This window comes from Cutaneotrichosporon oleaginosum (genome assembly GCF_008065305.1).
Source record: "Cutaneotrichosporon oleaginosum strain ATCC 20508 chromosome Unknown ATCC20508_contig03, whole genome shotgun sequence".
Taxonomy (NCBI): Eukaryota; Fungi; Basidiomycota; class Tremellomycetes; order Trichosporonales; family Trichosporonaceae; genus Cutaneotrichosporon; species Cutaneotrichosporon oleaginosum.
Window position 1 is genome coordinate 670195 of NW_027072172.1, and position 16198 is coordinate 686392.

The 16198-nt window shown below is 61.2% G+C and overlaps 10 protein-coding genes across 10 annotated transcripts; 7 read left to right on the plus strand and 3 right to left on the minus strand.

Moving 5' to 3' along the window:
- Positions 1-7: 7 nt before the first annotated feature.
- Positions 8-1069, plus strand: COLE_03443 (uncharacterized protein; the record flags this gene model as incomplete). The annotated part of the gene is made up of 4 exons (XM_018423064.2): positions 8-561; positions 621-706; positions 742-922; positions 1000-1069. The coding sequence occupies 4 exons, from the start codon at positions 8-10 to the stop codon at positions 1067-1069; spliced, it is 891 nt and encodes a 296-aa protein (XP_018279264.1).
- Positions 1070-1490: 421 nt separating this feature from the next.
- COLE_03444 (uncharacterized protein) lies at positions 1491-2792 on the plus strand (the record flags this gene model as incomplete). The annotated part of the gene is made up of 1 exon (XM_018423063.2): positions 1491-2792. The coding sequence occupies one exon, from the start codon at positions 1491-1493 to the stop codon at positions 2790-2792; it is 1302 nt and encodes a 433-aa protein (XP_018279263.1).
- Positions 2793-3119: 327 nt separating this feature from the next.
- Positions 3120-4333, plus strand: COLE_03445 (uncharacterized protein; the record flags this gene model as incomplete). The annotated part of the gene is made up of 3 exons (XM_018423062.2): positions 3120-3414; positions 3478-4102; positions 4135-4333. 3 exons carry the CDS (start codon positions 3120-3122, stop codon positions 4331-4333), a joined length of 1119 nt encoding a protein of 372 aa, XP_018279262.1.
- Positions 4334-4909: 576 nt separating this feature from the next.
- On the plus strand, positions 4910-5623 carry COLE_03446 (uncharacterized protein; the record flags this gene model as incomplete). The annotated part of the gene is made up of 1 exon (XM_018423061.2): positions 4910-5623. One exon carries the CDS (start codon positions 4910-4912, stop codon positions 5621-5623), a length of 714 nt encoding a protein of 237 aa, XP_018279261.1.
- A 15-nt stretch (positions 5624-5638) lies between these two features.
- On the minus strand, positions 5639-5989 carry COLE_03447 (uncharacterized protein; the record flags this gene model as incomplete). Its single annotated transcript, XM_018427413.2, has 1 exon — positions 5639-5989. The coding sequence occupies one exon, from the start codon at positions 5987-5989 to the stop codon at positions 5639-5641; it is 351 nt and encodes a 116-aa protein (XP_018279260.1).
- A 1916-nt stretch (positions 5990-7905) lies between these two features.
- COLE_03448 (uncharacterized protein) lies at positions 7906-8911 on the plus strand (the record flags this gene model as incomplete). The annotated part of the gene is made up of 2 exons (XM_018427412.2): positions 7906-8639; positions 8683-8911. 2 exons carry the CDS (start codon positions 7906-7908, stop codon positions 8909-8911), a joined length of 963 nt encoding a protein of 320 aa, XP_018279259.1.
- A 151-nt stretch (positions 8912-9062) lies between these two features.
- Positions 9063-10187, minus strand: COLE_03449 (uncharacterized protein; the record flags this gene model as incomplete). The annotated part of the gene is made up of 1 exon (XM_018423060.2): positions 9063-10187. One exon carries the CDS (start codon positions 10185-10187, stop codon positions 9063-9065), a length of 1125 nt encoding a protein of 374 aa, XP_018279258.1.
- Positions 10188-10992: 805 nt separating this feature from the next.
- On the plus strand, positions 10993-13571 carry COLE_03450 (uncharacterized protein; the record flags this gene model as incomplete). Its single annotated transcript, XM_018426640.2, has 5 exons — positions 10993-11116; positions 11153-11395; positions 11740-12030; positions 12117-12292; positions 12345-13571. 5 exons carry the CDS (start codon positions 10993-10995, stop codon positions 13569-13571), a joined length of 2061 nt encoding a protein of 686 aa, XP_018279257.1.
- Positions 13572-13690: 119 nt separating this feature from the next.
- Positions 13691-15025, minus strand: COLE_03451 (uncharacterized protein; the record flags this gene model as incomplete). The annotated part of the gene is made up of 1 exon (XM_018425350.1): positions 13691-15025. One exon carries the CDS (start codon positions 15023-15025, stop codon positions 13691-13693), a length of 1335 nt encoding a protein of 444 aa, XP_018279256.1.
- A 126-nt stretch (positions 15026-15151) lies between these two features.
- COLE_03452 (uncharacterized protein) lies at positions 15152-16138 on the plus strand (the record flags this gene model as incomplete). The annotated part of the gene is made up of 1 exon (XM_018425349.1): positions 15152-16138. The coding sequence occupies one exon, from the start codon at positions 15152-15154 to the stop codon at positions 16136-16138; it is 987 nt and encodes a 328-aa protein (XP_018279255.1).
- Positions 16139-16198: the final 60 nt, after the last annotated feature.

A 16198-nucleotide genomic window follows, 5' to 3' on the forward strand; every position in this document is an offset into this window, starting at 1 on the left:
CTTTACCATGCCCGCTATTCCCTACGCCCAGTGCTACGCCAACGCCTCGAGCTTCAAGGGCCGCACCGTCGTCATCACTGGCGCCGGGTCGGGCTTTGGCCGCGCGACCGCGATCGACTTCGCGAAGCATGGCGCGCGCGTTGTCCTCGGCGATGTCGACGAGAAGGGGATGCGCGAGACGGTCTCGCAAATCGAGCGCGCGCACGGTAGCAATGTCGTTGTCTCACGCCGTTGCGACGTCACAAACTGGGACGACCAAGTCGCTCTCTTCGCGGCCGGCGCCCAGGCGTTTGGCAGTATCGACGTTGTCCTCCCCAACGCCGGCATCAACGAGATGGGTCGCTTTGACCCTCGCGAGGACGGCGACGTGACCAAGCTTACCAAGCCCAACCTCAAGACGCTCGACGTCGACCTCACTGCTGTCCTGTACACCACCCGCATCGCGCTCTGGTACTTCGTCAACGACAAGCGCAGCGACCCCGGGGTGCGCGCCATCATCTTCACCGGCTCCATGTCCACCTTCTATGGCTCCGAAGGCGTCATGTACGGCGCTGCTAAGGCGTAAGTCAGAACGGGCCGGCGATCTACACCCTAGCAAGTGTCGGATAAGCTGACCTCAGGGGCATTCTCGGTATTCAGAAGGGCATTGAGAAAGTTGCTCGTGAACTCAACATTCGTGTTGCCACCGTCTGCCCATATTTCTCCAGTGCGCCAGCTTGTACGGGGTCCACTGACTTGCAGAGACCGCTATCCTCACGTCCGACTTTGTGCATCCCACCCCGAAGTTGGGGTACGCCAAGGTCGAGGACGTCGTGTCCGCGTTTGTCGCGGCCATCACAGACTCGGACCCCAAGACGAACTTTGGCTGCTACCTCATCCCGGACCAGTGGGGCGTGTACCGCATGAACTCGCACGGGCAGTTGTAAGTGGAATGCCGTCCGAGAGGCAACCAGAGGGGGCATTGCAATCCGCGCTACAATGGATCCCAGCTAACTTCAGTATTGGCGCCGAGGGCGCGCGTCGTACCAGGGAGGAGATGAAGGCGCTGTTGAGCAAGGGTAAGCTGTAGTTGTAGAGTAAACATGCAGTCACACAATATCAGGTAGCAGCCGAGCCGCTGGTCAAGTTCGAGTACCCGTGCGGTCAAGCGTGGCCGGCAGCAGAGATTTAATGCTCGCGCGAGCGATCACATAGCTCTGTGATATGCATGGCAACCTTTAGCTTCATCACATGAAAGACCGAGAGGTAAGAGCTTGGCCATCTTATCACGGGTATGGTGACCGTCATCTCGGAACAAGATGGAAATGTGGCGCCGATCATCTCCGATTTCCGATCGTCCACATCCTTATCAGGCAACGGCAGGTGGTGTCTCATGTTTCATCCACACATCGCTCTCGCTCCTTGCCACTACGTCTCTGCCGCCTCATCCTGAATCCCTTCTACTCGAAAGACTCTGCCACCGATCTCTGAGTCTCTGACGCTGTGACGCAATGAGTTCCGGCTCGTTAATCGCATCCGCACCTGGCTCACACGACCAGCACATCAACCCCCCCATTCTTCCATCACCGACGTCCGCCACCCTCTCAACCCTCGATCACTCTGCCTATCCGCACATATTTGAGGGCGTACTCAGCTACGCAACTCCCGAGACCCTTCTTGTGGTGGAGCGCACAGGCCGAGGCGTTCGCGAGCTTGTGCACCCACATCTCTATCGACACATCGCCTTGGAAGCTAGCGCACATGGCCGCGGCGCCGTTGTCCGATTGCCTTGCGAACCATATCGCGTTCTCAGCTCGTGGAATGACTTCCCGAAAAGAGACGAACGTGATGACGGCGACTGGGGAGATGAACCTTTGCGGGCGGCGTTGGCAATGACACAATGCATCGATCTTGGCGCGCCCGTCCGGTGGCAGACAGCACATTTTCCCGCCCCCGCACTCCAGATATTACGGACAAGCCTCGCCTCTGTTGCTTACTTTCCGCCATGGCCTCCCTCGCCTCCTCGTGCGGTCTTAGCTCCCAAAGGCTATCGGGCCTTCTCCGACTGGGAGCGTGTGCGCGCGCGGGTCTTCGTCACGCACATGGACCTCCACACATCGCCGGCTCAGCCGTCTTGGCTTTATGATCTCGAGTACAGCGACGAGGAAGAGGGATCACAGTTCTATGCGTCGCGTCCCAGCACCGTGCTCCAGGTGCGAATGCCTCCCGAAACACGACGGCTTGTGCTACACCTGCACTGGGCGGGCGCGCTGCGCCCAGGAATCGACATCCAGATCTCCCCGCAGGGCCTAGAGGAGCACGCAGACGTCGTGGTCGTCCTGCACCCACCAGCAGCGGAGAACACGGCCGACGAAAGTGCTGTCGACGAAGGGTGGTTCGCCACGCTCCTGCAGCACCTCGTCAAGGTCGCTGTGCAGCGGCGCGCGCGCATCGCGATCGTGGGCGTCGAGGCGTGTTCTGAGCCTGATTTGGGGATGCGCCAGCGCCCTAGTTATGTGCCCAAGTGGCAGCGCAAGCCGCACAAACCCCAGTCGCCCCGCCGCGGAGAGGATCTCGTCGCTGCTGTCGCTCGCCTCCTTAATGGCACGTGCGAGCGCGCATGGTGCGACGTCACCGGAGAGCAGATGGAAGCATGCCGGGCCATGTGGGCGCTCGGGGCATCTGATGTCGAGGGGCTGAGTGGCCAGATCCGCCTTCTGAGTGCAGAGGAGTGGGCTCGCACAGCCGATCCGCGGGAAAGTGCGCCAATGCCCATGGCAAGCCGCGTCGGCGCCGCGTCGCGTATGGAGTAGTGGGATGCATCTTCATAGTGGGCATGACATATTGCTTGGCAAGACACGGCCGGACCCGGTGCCGCCGAGGTGGTGAGCGCTGGCGACGCTTACGGCGTCGCGCATTACGCGTCGGTCGTCAGGCCGATGGTCACGAGGGATGCGAGGAATGAGTGAGGCGGACAACACCGAATGCCGCAGGGACTTGTTATCGCCTCACACCGGCAACCATCTACTCACATCCGGACGATGCCCACGGGAGAGTGGCATTCAACTACGGCGTTGACGCTGCATCCATCCTCTCATTGTTCTTCCTCCCAACCATCATCACAACAGTCCCCATCAACAATGACTATCGGCGCCCTTCCTGAAACTATGAAGGCGGTCGTCCTTGAGGCGCCGCACAAGGTTGCCGTCAAAGACGTGCCCACCCCCAAGCTTGAGAAGCCCACCGATGTGATCGTCCAGACCACAGTGGCGGGACTTTGCGGCTCTGACTTGCACATCTACCGCGGTCACCTTCCCATCCCCCTTCCCATCACAATCGGGCACGAGGTCGTCGGACGCATTGTCCAGGTCGGCGACGAGGTCAAGAAGTGGAAGGTCGGCGACAATGTCATTGTGCCGTTCACGGCGACATGTGGTGCGTACCCTGCGAAGCTGAGGTCCAGCCAGTAGCCCTCGCTGCCCCATATGCTGATGCCAGGCGACTGCTTCTACTGCAAGAAGGGCCTCATGGCTCGCTGCACCACCGGCATCACCTTCGGCACGGGCCGCGGCCTCGAGGGCTGCCAGGCCGAGTACGTTCGCGTGCCCACTGCCGACACGTTCGTCTTCCCGCAGCCGGACGACATTCCCGCGTCCACCCTGCTGCTCATGGCCGACATCTTGCCGACGGGTTACTTCGTCGCGTCGGGCGGCAAGCGCCTGCTCATGGAGAGCTTGGGGCAGCCGATGAGCGGCGACATTGTTAAGGATGTCGAGGCGAAGAAGGAGGGTGTGTGCGTCGTTATCGGCTGCGGACCTGTTGGTCTGTGCGCCATCTCGTCGGCCATGCGCATGTTCGAGAAGGTGTTCGCGACGGACCTCGCGCCGCACCGCCTCGAGGCGGCCAAGCGCCACGGTGCCATTGCCCTCCAGGACGATGAGCTCAAGGCCGCCATTATGGAAGCGACGGACGGCCGCGGCGCCGACGTCGCGCTCGAGGTTGTCGGCCACGCCAGCGCCATGACCAAGGCCATTGAGCTCGCGCGGCCCTTCGGCATTGTCTCGAGCTGCGGCGTCCACTCGGAGCCCATCACCTCGAACGGCTACATGCTCTTCCACAAGAGGTACGTCTGTCGAATCGCACCGCTCACACCAGCCTCCGCTTCCAGTGGGGCCAGTGCTCTGTGCCTACTTATTTCCCCGGGGCGTTGGGAGTGCTGCGCGACAACAAGGAGATCTTCGCTCAGTTCATCGAGCAGAAGATCGACTTTGCCAAGGCCGAGGAGTACTACGCCCTGTTTGAAAAGAACAAGGTTGGCAAGACTGTCTTCGTGCTCGGAGATGAAGGTGTCTAGTCTGGTCGTAGCGTCGCATTCAGAAGCTTTGGGGATTTGTGATGCATGCTTGTGGACATGTGAGTGTGAGCACAGTTTGGCTGGTCGTGGAGCGACAGACTTCTCTCCCCGACAGCATGTCGCTCCCAATTGATCACCGTGTTGAGCGCGTCGCCCGCGGCGACAGTCTGCATCAGCTTCATTCTCGCTCCAAAAGGGTAGGCTGAGCAACTGAATACTCTACTGACGAGAGTGGGATTCGAACCCACGTCCGAAGACTGCGGATGTCAACAAATGAACACCTGAACACAGCGCCTTAGACCACTCGGCCATCTCGCCGTGGAGGAATGTGCAAACCGGGAGTCTATGAGTCCTGCCGGGAGAGAAAGATGTGAGCCAGTCGACGACATGCATACCCTGCGCTGACGGAATGGAACTGCGTCGAGTCGGCGATCGGCGAAGCTGGCACCATGTGTCTCGCGCGTGCTGATTGGCTTGACGGAGTTGGGCGGTTGTGTGTCACTGTCAGCCGGCATGTTGTCGATAACCGGTGTTGGTCGCGCCCCTCATTCACCCACTGCTCCTCAGACTCGGACAATGACTGAGCACGCCGCCTCAACAACCGGGGGCAAGGCTACTCCCAAGGTGCTGGCGTTCGACGTCTTCGGTACCGTGGTGGACTGGCACTCGTCAATCGCACGCGAAGTGGAGGCTGTCGTGCCGGGCATTGACGGGGACGCGTTCGCGCTCAAGTGGCGCGAGGGATACGCACCGGCAATGGCCGCAACAATGGCGTCTGGACAGTTCAGAGTGCTGGATGAGCTTCATATGGACATCCTACGCAAGATCGCGCCGCGGGGCCTGTCCGAAGAGCAGCTGGCGGAGCTGAATCGCGCGTGGCATCGCCTCGACCCGTGGCCGGAGTCGGTAGCGGCACTCGAGCGGTTGCGCACACGCTTTGTCATAACGCCGCTGTCCAACGGCGGCATCGGACTGCTCACATACATGGCTAAGCGCGCCGGCTTGCCGTGGGACGTGATCCTCAGCGCTGAGGTATTTGGCGCGTACAAGCCCGACCACCGCACATACCGCGGCGTCGCGCGCGTTCTCGGCGTGAGCCCGGCGGAAGTGATGTTGGTCGCGGCACACCATACCGACTTGGACGCGGCGCAGGACGCGGGCCTCCAAACCGCGTACATCGAGCGCCCATACGAATTTGGCCGTGCGAGGACTAAGGACGTGACCCCACAGCCCCGTCACACCCTCCACTTCTGCGACCTGGCCGCGCTCGCCGATTACTTTGGTTGTTAGAATATTCCAAGCACGCTAAGCACGCTGTGTATGTATGAACGGGGCAGGATGTAGGCGGAGCCCTTGTGCATTGCGAGGAGGTAGTCGGGAGTAGGGGCCAGAGGAGGCGAGCTCAGCAAGGCAGACGTCACCTGCGCTCGCTTGAACGGTTGAGCAGTGTGCTGTGTCAGCACTTGACCGCATACCACATTCGAATGTAGCCCTCCGATCCTCCGGATGTTGCTGATGAGGCACGTCGATCCGCTCGTCTGATCTTCCGCCAGCAAGGCTTGGCAGCATCCGCGAATCAGGCACTCTTTTCGCGCTCTCCGTCGAACTCTTTCCCTCCCAAGTCGTCGCTAGAGCTTGAGCCACCAGCCAGCGCATCTCGAGATCTGGGGTGGCGAGCGATGGATCTTGACTCGAGCGTTCCGCTGGAGTGCAGCACTTGACTTGACACGTCGGACAAGCGGCGCCGAGGAGCCGTCTACTCGGGAGTATGCATCCGGTGATCAGATCGCCGCCGTATCTACTCACTTCAGCACTGCTTCTCTTCTCTTTTGCATCTTTCTCATCCCACTCTTCATCGACACGAACTGTCACCAGTCGGGATGAAGATTCTCGCCATCTCCTACGGCACCGAGGGCGACACCCGCCCCATGGCAGCGCTGTGCCGCGGTCTCATGGATGCAGGTCACGAGGTTATGCTGCTCGGCGACGCTCCTGGATTGGTGACGGCCAAGGCGCTGGGTGTGCCCAACATGCCTTTGCAAGGCGACCTCCAGGAGCTCATGCGGACTACGGCGGCGGATGCGACCGGTCCGAAGCTTATCCGACACACCGGAGAGCACACGAGTGCGTGGATGACTACCGCGCTTGCCCAGTTCCCCGTCGACCTCGTGCTTGCCGGCGGCATCAGCGTGTTCGTCGCTGAGTCCGTGGCCGAGGGCACCGGCACCCCAATTATCCAGACTGTCCTCACGCCGGTTGCGACGCGCACGCGCGAGTTCGTGTCGCCCATCATGGCTGGGCTGCGCCTGCCGCGCTGGGGGTGGCTCCACCTGATCACCCACTCCCTTGTGTGCTGGTTGACCTGGACGATCTTCCGCTCCGCCACCAACGCCGCGCGCAAGGAGCACGGAATCCCTCCAAGAGGAAAGCGCCGCACGGGCGATCCGCAGGTGTACGGGATTTCACCCGCCCTCCTCCCTCGGCCCGCCGATTATCCCGACAACGCACTCTACGCGGGGCAGTGGGTGCCGCCGTCCGAAGGCTACTCGCCTCCGCCCGAGCTCGAAGCCTTTCTCGCCGCGGGCGAGAAGCCCATCTACGTCGGATTTGGGAGTATGGCTGGCGTGAGCAGCGACTTCCTCGCAAAGCTTCGCGATGTCATCGGGGATCGTCGCGTGATCTTTGGCCGCGGGTGGAGTACAGTTAGCGACCTCCCTCCCAACTTCTTCATCGTCGGGGATGTCCCCCACGCGTGGCTGCTTCCACGCTGCGCCATGGCAATCCATCACGGCGGCAGCGGGACCACACACTCAGCTTGCGCCGCAGGCGTGCCGTCCATCATCCTTCCCACGGTCGCAGACCAGTATTTCTGGGCGCGGCACATGGCCGACATCGGCGTCGCGAAGCACGAGCTCCGGATGCACAACCTCGACATGAAGAAGCTGCGTGCCGCGATTGCATTCGCAGACACCGACGAAGCCCAGGAGCGCGCGCGGGCACTTGGCGAGAAGATGCGCAAGGAGGACGGAGTAGCCACAGCTGTCAAGGCCATCGAAGCTTTCGCACGGAAGTAGCACCGCGGGAAAGAGCCATGTGACGGCGCAGGCCGCCGTACAACATGATGCAACCACACATGTGGGTGAAGCGTGTGGAAATAACATTGCGTCGTCTGTAAGACCGGCCAGGCATCTATTTCTCTCTGACGTCCACTACGTGTCTCCTAACTCCGGGCAACCCGCATTTCGAGCGCGCCCGGGGATCACACGCGAAGGTTGACGGTGTTACTCTACAGTCGAACAACCGAGACTACGTGTGTCTTCCAGATCTGGAACTTACCCTTTGACTCTTAGCGTCGCAGGTACCGACATGCCGACTCGGCGATCGGCGATCGGTAACTGTCATGTCGTCATGCTCACTTCATCACATTGTGCGCTTCTCGTTTAAACCACATGCTCCTCTTTACCGCACCGCGCGTTCGCTGACAGAATTCATCGGGCAACGGCGGAGATGCCGTGACGCCCTTCATATTTGTAGGAGACTCCTCGACCCCATCCACCCCGCACCCCACAACAATGTCGCACGACGGTCTAGCCCTCATCCAGCCCGACGCCGCCAAGCGGCACCTCGAAATGGCGAATCTCCCCCTTCTTCCAGCCGCGGAGGACGCGTATGTCGTGGCGGTGCGCGCGAGCGCCGCCTGCCGCGGCGAGCTGGGGTGGGAGAACGCCGACCCCCACCTCTTCACGCACCGCCCGCAGCGCGTGCCCGGTCCCGAGGGCGCCGGCGTCGTCGTGACAGCACCCGCGGGCGCCGAGTTCCAAGCGGGCGACGAAATCATGTGGGCGCTCGACGCATGGGCGTCGGGCTCGATGCGGGAATACACGGCTGTGCCGGTCGGCGCGGCGGCGCGCCGCCCGAAGGTGTCGTGGGCCGAGGCGGCGGCTATACCGCTCAGCGCGGAGACGGCGTGGCAGGGCCTCTTCGAGCAGGGGGGTCTCAAGGCCGTATTTGACGGGCAGGCGAACGCGGGTAAGCGCGTGCTCGTGACTGGTGCAAGTGGGAGTGTTGGGTTGTGGGCGCTGCGCTTCGGCTCGGCGGCTGGTGCATACATGGTGGGAGTGGGGAGCGGGGCGCGTGCCGGCGAGATGCGCGCCAACGGCGCCGCCGAGGTCGTCGACTACACGACGACCAGTGTGGGCGAGTGGGCGAGGCCGGGGCAGATCGACCTCGTCCTCGATTGTTCGGGCATCGACCAGGTTGGCGCTTGGGCGGCGCTCAGAGACGGCGGGACATTTCTTTCCGTCGTGTAAGTCGTAGGCGGCTGTGAACGAGATATCTGCTGACGCCAGGACGGACCCCGTCGAGACGCAGCCCGAGGGCAAGAAGGCCACGGCCCAGTGGTACCTTGTACGTACACGCGTGCCGGAATTGGCGCAGATTGCCGACCTCGTCGACGAACGGGGGTGGCTTCCTGCTATCGATAGCGTACACGAATTCAACGCGTTTCAGGCCGCGTACGACCGCGTCGACGGTGTTGCGACAGGAAAGGTTGTTGTGTCGATTTCAGCCGACTCTTAGGAGGTTGATTGTGGCGCCTGCGTGAAGGCCTCTCCATTGTAAGGGCTCTATGTAATCTGTCCCAAAAAGCTCATGTCATACATGGATGGCATTGCTATCAGCGCGTCGTCTGTTTGCCCATCTATGCTCTCTACTGGCACTGCTTTGACTCTCAACGAATGGACTCCATCTTCCCCGCCCATCCAGTTTCCATGGTCTCAATTGCAGTACGCTCTGGGCCTAGATAGGCACGAAACTCGTCGAGAGTCATGAAAGTGATCCGAGACAAAGCCTCCAAAGCCTCCGGCCCCGCCATCCTGGGATTTCGCCCCATTGTGCTCCTGCAGAAGTGACGGAAGCGCCTGACAAGCCCGTCCCACACCCCTTCTCCCTCATTAGGCTCCCATCCTGGCCACCCATCAAAGATTTCGATTCCCGCCACAGTAGGACTATGTCCGTCCGCAATGTGCAGAGCGACAGCGTATCCCAGGATTCGGAGCATGTGATCGACTCCAGCGCTACGGCTTGCGTGGTCGACAACTGGAGTGTCGGCCCGATGGAACACCAACACCATTTCCGGCGCACTCACTGGGCACAAGGCGAATTCGTCGGGGCGAGTATCGTCCAGATGCACCGATATGTTGATGACCGCGCGGCGCAGGTCGACCTTCCCGGCGCTCGGCCATCTGAGGAGAGAAGGCGCCTGCCACTCGGCGTAGAACATGTGGGGGAGCGGGGTGAAGAGAACCGTGGTGTCGGGGCTGGCTGCCACAGCGCGTGTGGCTCCGACAAACGATGAGTCCAAGGCACGCTCGCCGACAAGATTATGCATGAAGCGCACGGTGAGGCGGGACGAGTCGAGCGACGGTGCGATAAAGATATCGCATGCGTCGGGAAGAGACGTATCGTAACGGGTGCACGAAATGCGACGTGGTTCGGGACGGAGCGTACGGACGCCTACGAGGTCCACAATGCGGACGCGGCTGAGGTCATGCGCGGCGGGGTTAAAGACCTCGCCTCGCGCCATGCCTTCGAAAGCGGGGATGCGGCCAGATGGCGAGGATACGATCACGGGCATCTCAAGACAGTCGCGCGCCAGCGAGTTGGTAGAAGAGCTTACGGTTCTCTCGTCGGCTGCAGAGGTTGCGGCGGCGATTATGATGCGGCCAGCGATGAGCTGCGTGTCCGCCTTGGCGCGGAACTCTTTTGAGGCTGCGCGGAGGCGTAGAAGCGCATCGCGTGGCGCGAGGTTGATCACGAGGTTGACTAGGTGTGGGTAGATGTCTGCGTCGAGCATGGCGAAGCCGAGAGGTAGTGAGGTAGAGGAATATAGGATTGTCGAGGTGCTACTGAGCAGCGGGAGGATGCGACTGATGTGAGCCGAATACGTTCCGTGGCAAGGCTGGATGCATGCACCCGGGCCTACTCTTTCCGCTCTCCAAACCTGCCAGAGTGGCAATTCCAGACAGAAGAGATCTGACGCGCAAGTAGTACCTGTGGGAAAAAAAAAAAAGCAGCAACGATTACAAATGCTACGTGTGAGCGTGTAGGCTGACACTGTGCTGTAAGCAGATCGGGCCGGGAAAGGGGATGACCATGCAAAAAGAACACCCAACGATTCCAGGTGTGTGAATCGAACGCGCGAAAGGCGGCATTTTCGTATTGGCACGACGTCATTGCATAGCAAGGAGGCGCCTCACCACGTGGCTCAACAGGGGCGATGGTTGTGTGTACGGGGAGTGTAGGATGTTTGCCCTGAATGCCGAGCCTTGCTTCCCCTCGTCCAGTTCCTCATCCCACACACCTTCCTCCCCCCCCCCTCCCTCAGTCAATTCACTCGACCCATCCCTCTTCTTCTTCTTCATCCTCCTCCTCCTCGTCTTTCATCTCGTCGTCAACATCACTGACGTCCTCCTCGACGCTCATATCACTTCCCCTCATCCTCCTCCTCCTCCTCCTTGCCCTCCTCTTCCTCTGCTATCCCAGCGCTACCCATTCTCACCCTTCTCCTCATCTCTCATCTTCCCATTCACCTTCCGCCATCCCTCCCCCTCCCCGCTACCTCAAACACACTCGTTGACCCTCCTCCTACCCAAGCCGCCATGACCCGCCCAACGGCAAAGGCGGCTATCGCGACTTTGCTCGCCTTGGCCGCCCCCGCCCTCGCCCAGCTCGACCAAACTAGTGGCTGTCTCTACCTCACTGGAAGCTCGCTATGCCCAGGCTGTACGCTACCGTTTCCTTCCTCTCGCTGACATGCAGTCGAGGGGTCGTACGTGGCTGTCGAGAACCAAACCGCCGCCTACCCATTCTTCTCTCGGGTTTACGACATGCAGGACTTTGATCGTCTTGGCCTCCAGTACATCAACAGCGTTGGAAGTACCAAGCTCGACGACATCATGGGTTGCAACAATGCCGACTCAACCGTGATTCGTTACGAACGCACTGTTCTTTGTGGAGTTTGGACCAGTTCTCCAGGCTCCTTGGCTTGCATTCAATACTACCGTGAGTTGAGGCAGTTGTCAGTGTTAGGGGCACTTGCCTTGCGAGGCGAGCAGCGAGTGGTTCCAGCGGGCAGTGTGACGCGGACGGAACGGGCGCAACGGTGGCAGAATTGCATCATGTTTGAGGTCTTGACGAGTGGGCCCCATGATCCTGAGAGCACAGAAGCGAGACGTCGTGCAGCCGAAGAGTTGTCGCTTGAAGAATGGACAAAGTCATGGGACAGTTTGTGTCGCACAGCGCTGCTCCAGCTCTGCAGAGTTATGCGGGGGTCTGCAGCATGCATGCTATGAGGAGTTTATCTACTTTGCACGGCTCCCCCGCCCAAGTACCTGGCTAACAAACAGAGGGACCGACGGCCGTTCTTCCTAAGCAAGTTTGCGCCACCACATGCGACCAGAACCGCCAGTCGATGCAGGATATTGCATCCAACTCGACTCTTTGCGGCAGGGACCGCACGGGGGGTGCGCGCGACAACGAGATTGCAAACGACTACGCTGCGTGCACCGCTGGAGCTTCCACCAACACCGCGACCTGTGTCTCCGGCGACATGAACGAGCACAACTGCGGCTTCGCCAGTTCATCTTCGCAGGTGTGCACGTTCTGCTCTACTACTCCCGAAAAGTGCTGCACTGAGCGTGAGTTGTTATGTGTGCCCATGGTTACCTGATCGACACTTCGGGTGCCTGTTTGCACTGCACTGGCCCTATATTGACGCTATCAGCCAGCTTTGACATCAGCGGCTTATGTGGTCTCGACGCAACCGCGTTGTCTTCCTCGGCTGCCGCCAACACTGCCACGGCCTCTGCCGATGCATCGCGACCGAGTACCGCGAGCAAGGGTCTTTCCGGCGGTGCTATCGCCGGAATTGTCGTTGGTGTCGTGGGCGGTATTGCCTTGGTGAGTTAAAATTTCATCCCTCCCAAGATACTAGGTCGTTGCTGACTTTCAGATCGCCTTCCTGGCATTCTGCTTTTGGCGCCGCAAGCGCAATAACACCAAAGCAAATGGTCGACTTCTCGCATCGCCTGAGGAGAAGAACCATGGCACTGGCTGGGGCAAGTCCACCCCCGACACTCCCGCCCAAAACTCGCCCGAGATTCGGGGCGGTACCATCAGCGAGGGTCCTATTGAGCGTTCTCACACCAACACGACTCTTCCTGCGGGTGCAGCCGCCGCAACAGGGGCGGGTGCTCTTGCGGCCACCAATGTTGGGCATGCTGCGCACACTGGCGTGCCGGCAGCGACCAACTTCTCCTCCGCTCCTCCTCCATCTGGCGCTCCCGCTACCGGCAACGTCGCTTCTCACCCATCTGTAGCCGGTTACTCCTTGGGTGTTGGCGCTCGTGACAATGAACCCCACGCTATTGGCACTCCTGGTGTCGGCTCCGTTGGCCATGTTTCCGGCACTCATGCCACTGGTTCGTCGCACGGCCACGGCGGTGCTCTCGCTGGTGCCGCTGCGGCCGGCGCTGCCGCTGCGGGTGTTGGGGCTCTCGCTGCCAATAAGCAGCGTCGCGATGCCCCGTCGCCCCCTACCAAGCGCAATTTCTCGCCTCCTGCGCCTACCAACGCGCCCCATCAATCGCTGCCTCAGGCGCAACCTTCGATCACTCCCACGGCCGATGCTTTCCCCCACGTCCCGTCCTCGCCCCCTAGACCTCTGCCCGCGCCCCCGACAAACACTTCTCCTAGGTCGCCTCAGTCGGCGTACACGCACACTCCGACGTCTCCTCCTCAGACTTCGCCACCTCGCGGCCCCTCGAGTATCTCCGCACCCAAGGCGGCACTCGCTGCCGCCCCTTTGATCGGCGCTGCATCCCAGCCGGCACCAGCAGTTCCTGCCTCTTCGAGCGCTGCCAATATGGCCGGAGTTGGAGCCGGTGCATCTGCTGCCGCTGCCGCATCTGCCGCGGCAGGCGCGGACACGACTCGCCTGCCTCGCCTCGAGCTTCCCAAGGGCAGTGGCGTGTGGATCGAGGAGGGCTCGCGCGTTGTTGCGCAGCATCCCTACAATGCTGCGCTCGTCGACGAGCTCAGCCTCGTACCCGGCATGCTCTTGATCGTCCACGAGATCTACGATGATGGGTGGGCGCGTGGTGTCGTCGACGCAGGCGGAGACCCCAACCAGGTGGGACGGATCGGCCAGTTCCCTACAGTCTGTGTTGCCAAGGCATAGACATATCGGACGACCCGCCTGTATCGAACGTTGTAGTCACGTACCACCTGCTCGCCTAATCTATGGACCTTGATGCGCCGCGACGAGACTGCAGTGTTGCATCTGAATGACTAACATTTCTACACGAATCGCCTCAGCACTTCCTCGCTTACTCCAGCACTGATACGCACCCGCTCCTCATACTCCTCCCAGACGATCTGTCTGCTCTCGAGCCCACGCAGCGCCCTTCCCAACGCCGGCGACCGCCAGGCTTTGGCGTTGGCGAAGCGAAAGTGTCGCCCTAAGCCGGTCGCCACATGCCCGTCAAACCACCCATCTCGACACGCCATGCTGCGCCACGCGGGAAGACAGTCCCAACCAAACTCCTCAGGTAGCACCAACACCGAGTCGAGGATGGTTCTGAGCATTACTCGAGCCGCTGCCACAATGTCTTCCGTCTCCACCCCTTGCAGATCCCGCGGAAGGGACAGATCACGCCAAGTGCACTTCTCCACACCGACAAGAGTGACGGCCACACCCTGTTCGATAACGCGGTTCATGAGTGCGTAGCAGAGGTTGCCGAAGAGGCCGTGGGCGCGCAGCGGGTCATGGTACGTGTCCGGCACATCGGACTCGGCGATGCTCGGGGTGCGTGTGTGCCCGATCGGAGAAGTAGCGGTGTGGCCGGACGAGCGGCGGGGACGCTTGGCGGGGCGGGTGGGACTTCGGGACAGGCGGCGGCGGCGGCGAGGGCTCGACGCCGGCCCGGTCGACCAATCTCCTATGGCTTCGACATCGTCGATCGGCGATTCCAGTACAGGACGGATTGGATTGAAGAGGACGACGATGTCGGCATGCAGCGCAACCTCGCCGATGGTGACATCGGCGTATCGCACCCGCGGATAGGTGGGATCCCACGACAGATGCAGCACCAGCCGCCGCGTGCCCTCCGGAGGGTCGATGTATAGTCCCGGAACGTCGTCTTCCTCGTGCCACCGTGGATGCGTGAGGTGGAGGTAAGCGACGTACACGCCGTCGCCGACCGGCTCCCACCGCTCGGGCGGCAGCCACTCCCCGCCTTGCTCGACTATGCGTGCGGGCGCATCGGGGAAGCGTGGCATCGGCCATGTGCGGTATGCGAGCGGGTGCCGCACGACGCGGAGGGAGGGAAACGCGGCCGGGCGCCCGTAGCCGTACGCCGCACACAGGTCGAGGACGCGCGTGTGCGCCAGGTGCCCGGGCTCCTCATCTGTGCATGGCCGCAGCGCGCGGAGACATGTGAAGGGAGGTTCGGGCGCCAAGACGTGCCCGCAAAAGCGGCCGGCGCGGAGCGTGACGTGTCGGTAGAGGAGCGGGGTGAGGCGCGCATGCAGCGATCGGCAGGTGTGCGAGAGGCGGCGCAGCGTGGATGAATCGGCGTGCGTGATGACGGCGTCTAGGAGGTGCGGATAGGCTGACGCGTCCAAGGCGCGCATGTCGGAGACGAGAGGGGAGTGGAGAGGAGAACACAGGAGACCGTTGAGGAAAAGGAGAGAGAAATAACGAGCACGGCAGGAAGCGAAAGAACGCGCGATGCTGCGGAAGATCTTTGGTTCCACGACATGATCGGCAGCGGGGTCTCCACAAACCCGATCCATCTACTCGATCTCACACTCAATCGTCCTCTCTCGCACGTGTCTGGTTTTAGTTACACTTGCTCTAACAACTCCTCGACGATTGACGCCGCAGCGTATCCGCACATCCTCGACCAGATCATCCTTTTCTCGCCGTATGCCGCGCTCATTGCACTGCGCGGCGCGTGTCGCGACCTCCGCCGGCGCGCCGACGAGCAGCTGCTGAAGCGACACGTCGTTGTCAGCTGTGGTGCCACGGGCGCTCCTTGGCAGATCCGCCTTCCGGTCTTTCGCGACTGGAATGGCGGCGCTATCAAGCTCGAGTGCGACGTTGTCGACCTCGTAGGCATCACCGCGTCCAGCCTCCTCCAAAGGTCGCCCAAGATACCGACTCTTCGGTTCATGTACAACACCAAAGGCGACCGTGATATCAAGATGGGTTCAGTGCCTAACAGCGCAATGTGGTTGGAGGTACCGATTGACACATTCGTTGTGTTTGCGCCGCTTCCTTACATACTCAGGAACACACTGCCCCGCCCCGCGCGCAGGCCGCTTCGTCGTGTGGTGCGCAACATTTCACTGCACCCCGACGACGAGTTTGAAGGCCACCCGAATGCTTGCATTGACAAGCTTAATCTGCTGGAAGAGTCGGTCTGGGTCTTCCACCTTGCGAAAGATCCCGTACGGGCGGCTTCGCCGTGGTCCGGCGAGAAGCAGAGGATGGGACTCGGCGCAATGCTGCGCCGGACCTTCGATTGTGTACGCGAGGAGGTGGCCGCGGGCGCCAGGGTCGTGGTCGTCGGGCTCGACTCCGTGCCGCCGTTCATCGTCAAGAAGTTCGAGAGGTCCGCTTTCAAGCTACTTGCCAAAGTCATTGGTCGGGATGCGGACAAGGTGGAGCAGCTTACCTTTCCTGAGTACCGAGCGCGCGTAGGCCTGGAGCGCGCGCATCTGGAGATGGAAGTGAGTCGATAGTGCCAGCTCGCTCTTCTCCTTGCGATCTAAGACTGTACTGAGATGGCTGCATCCGCCCCA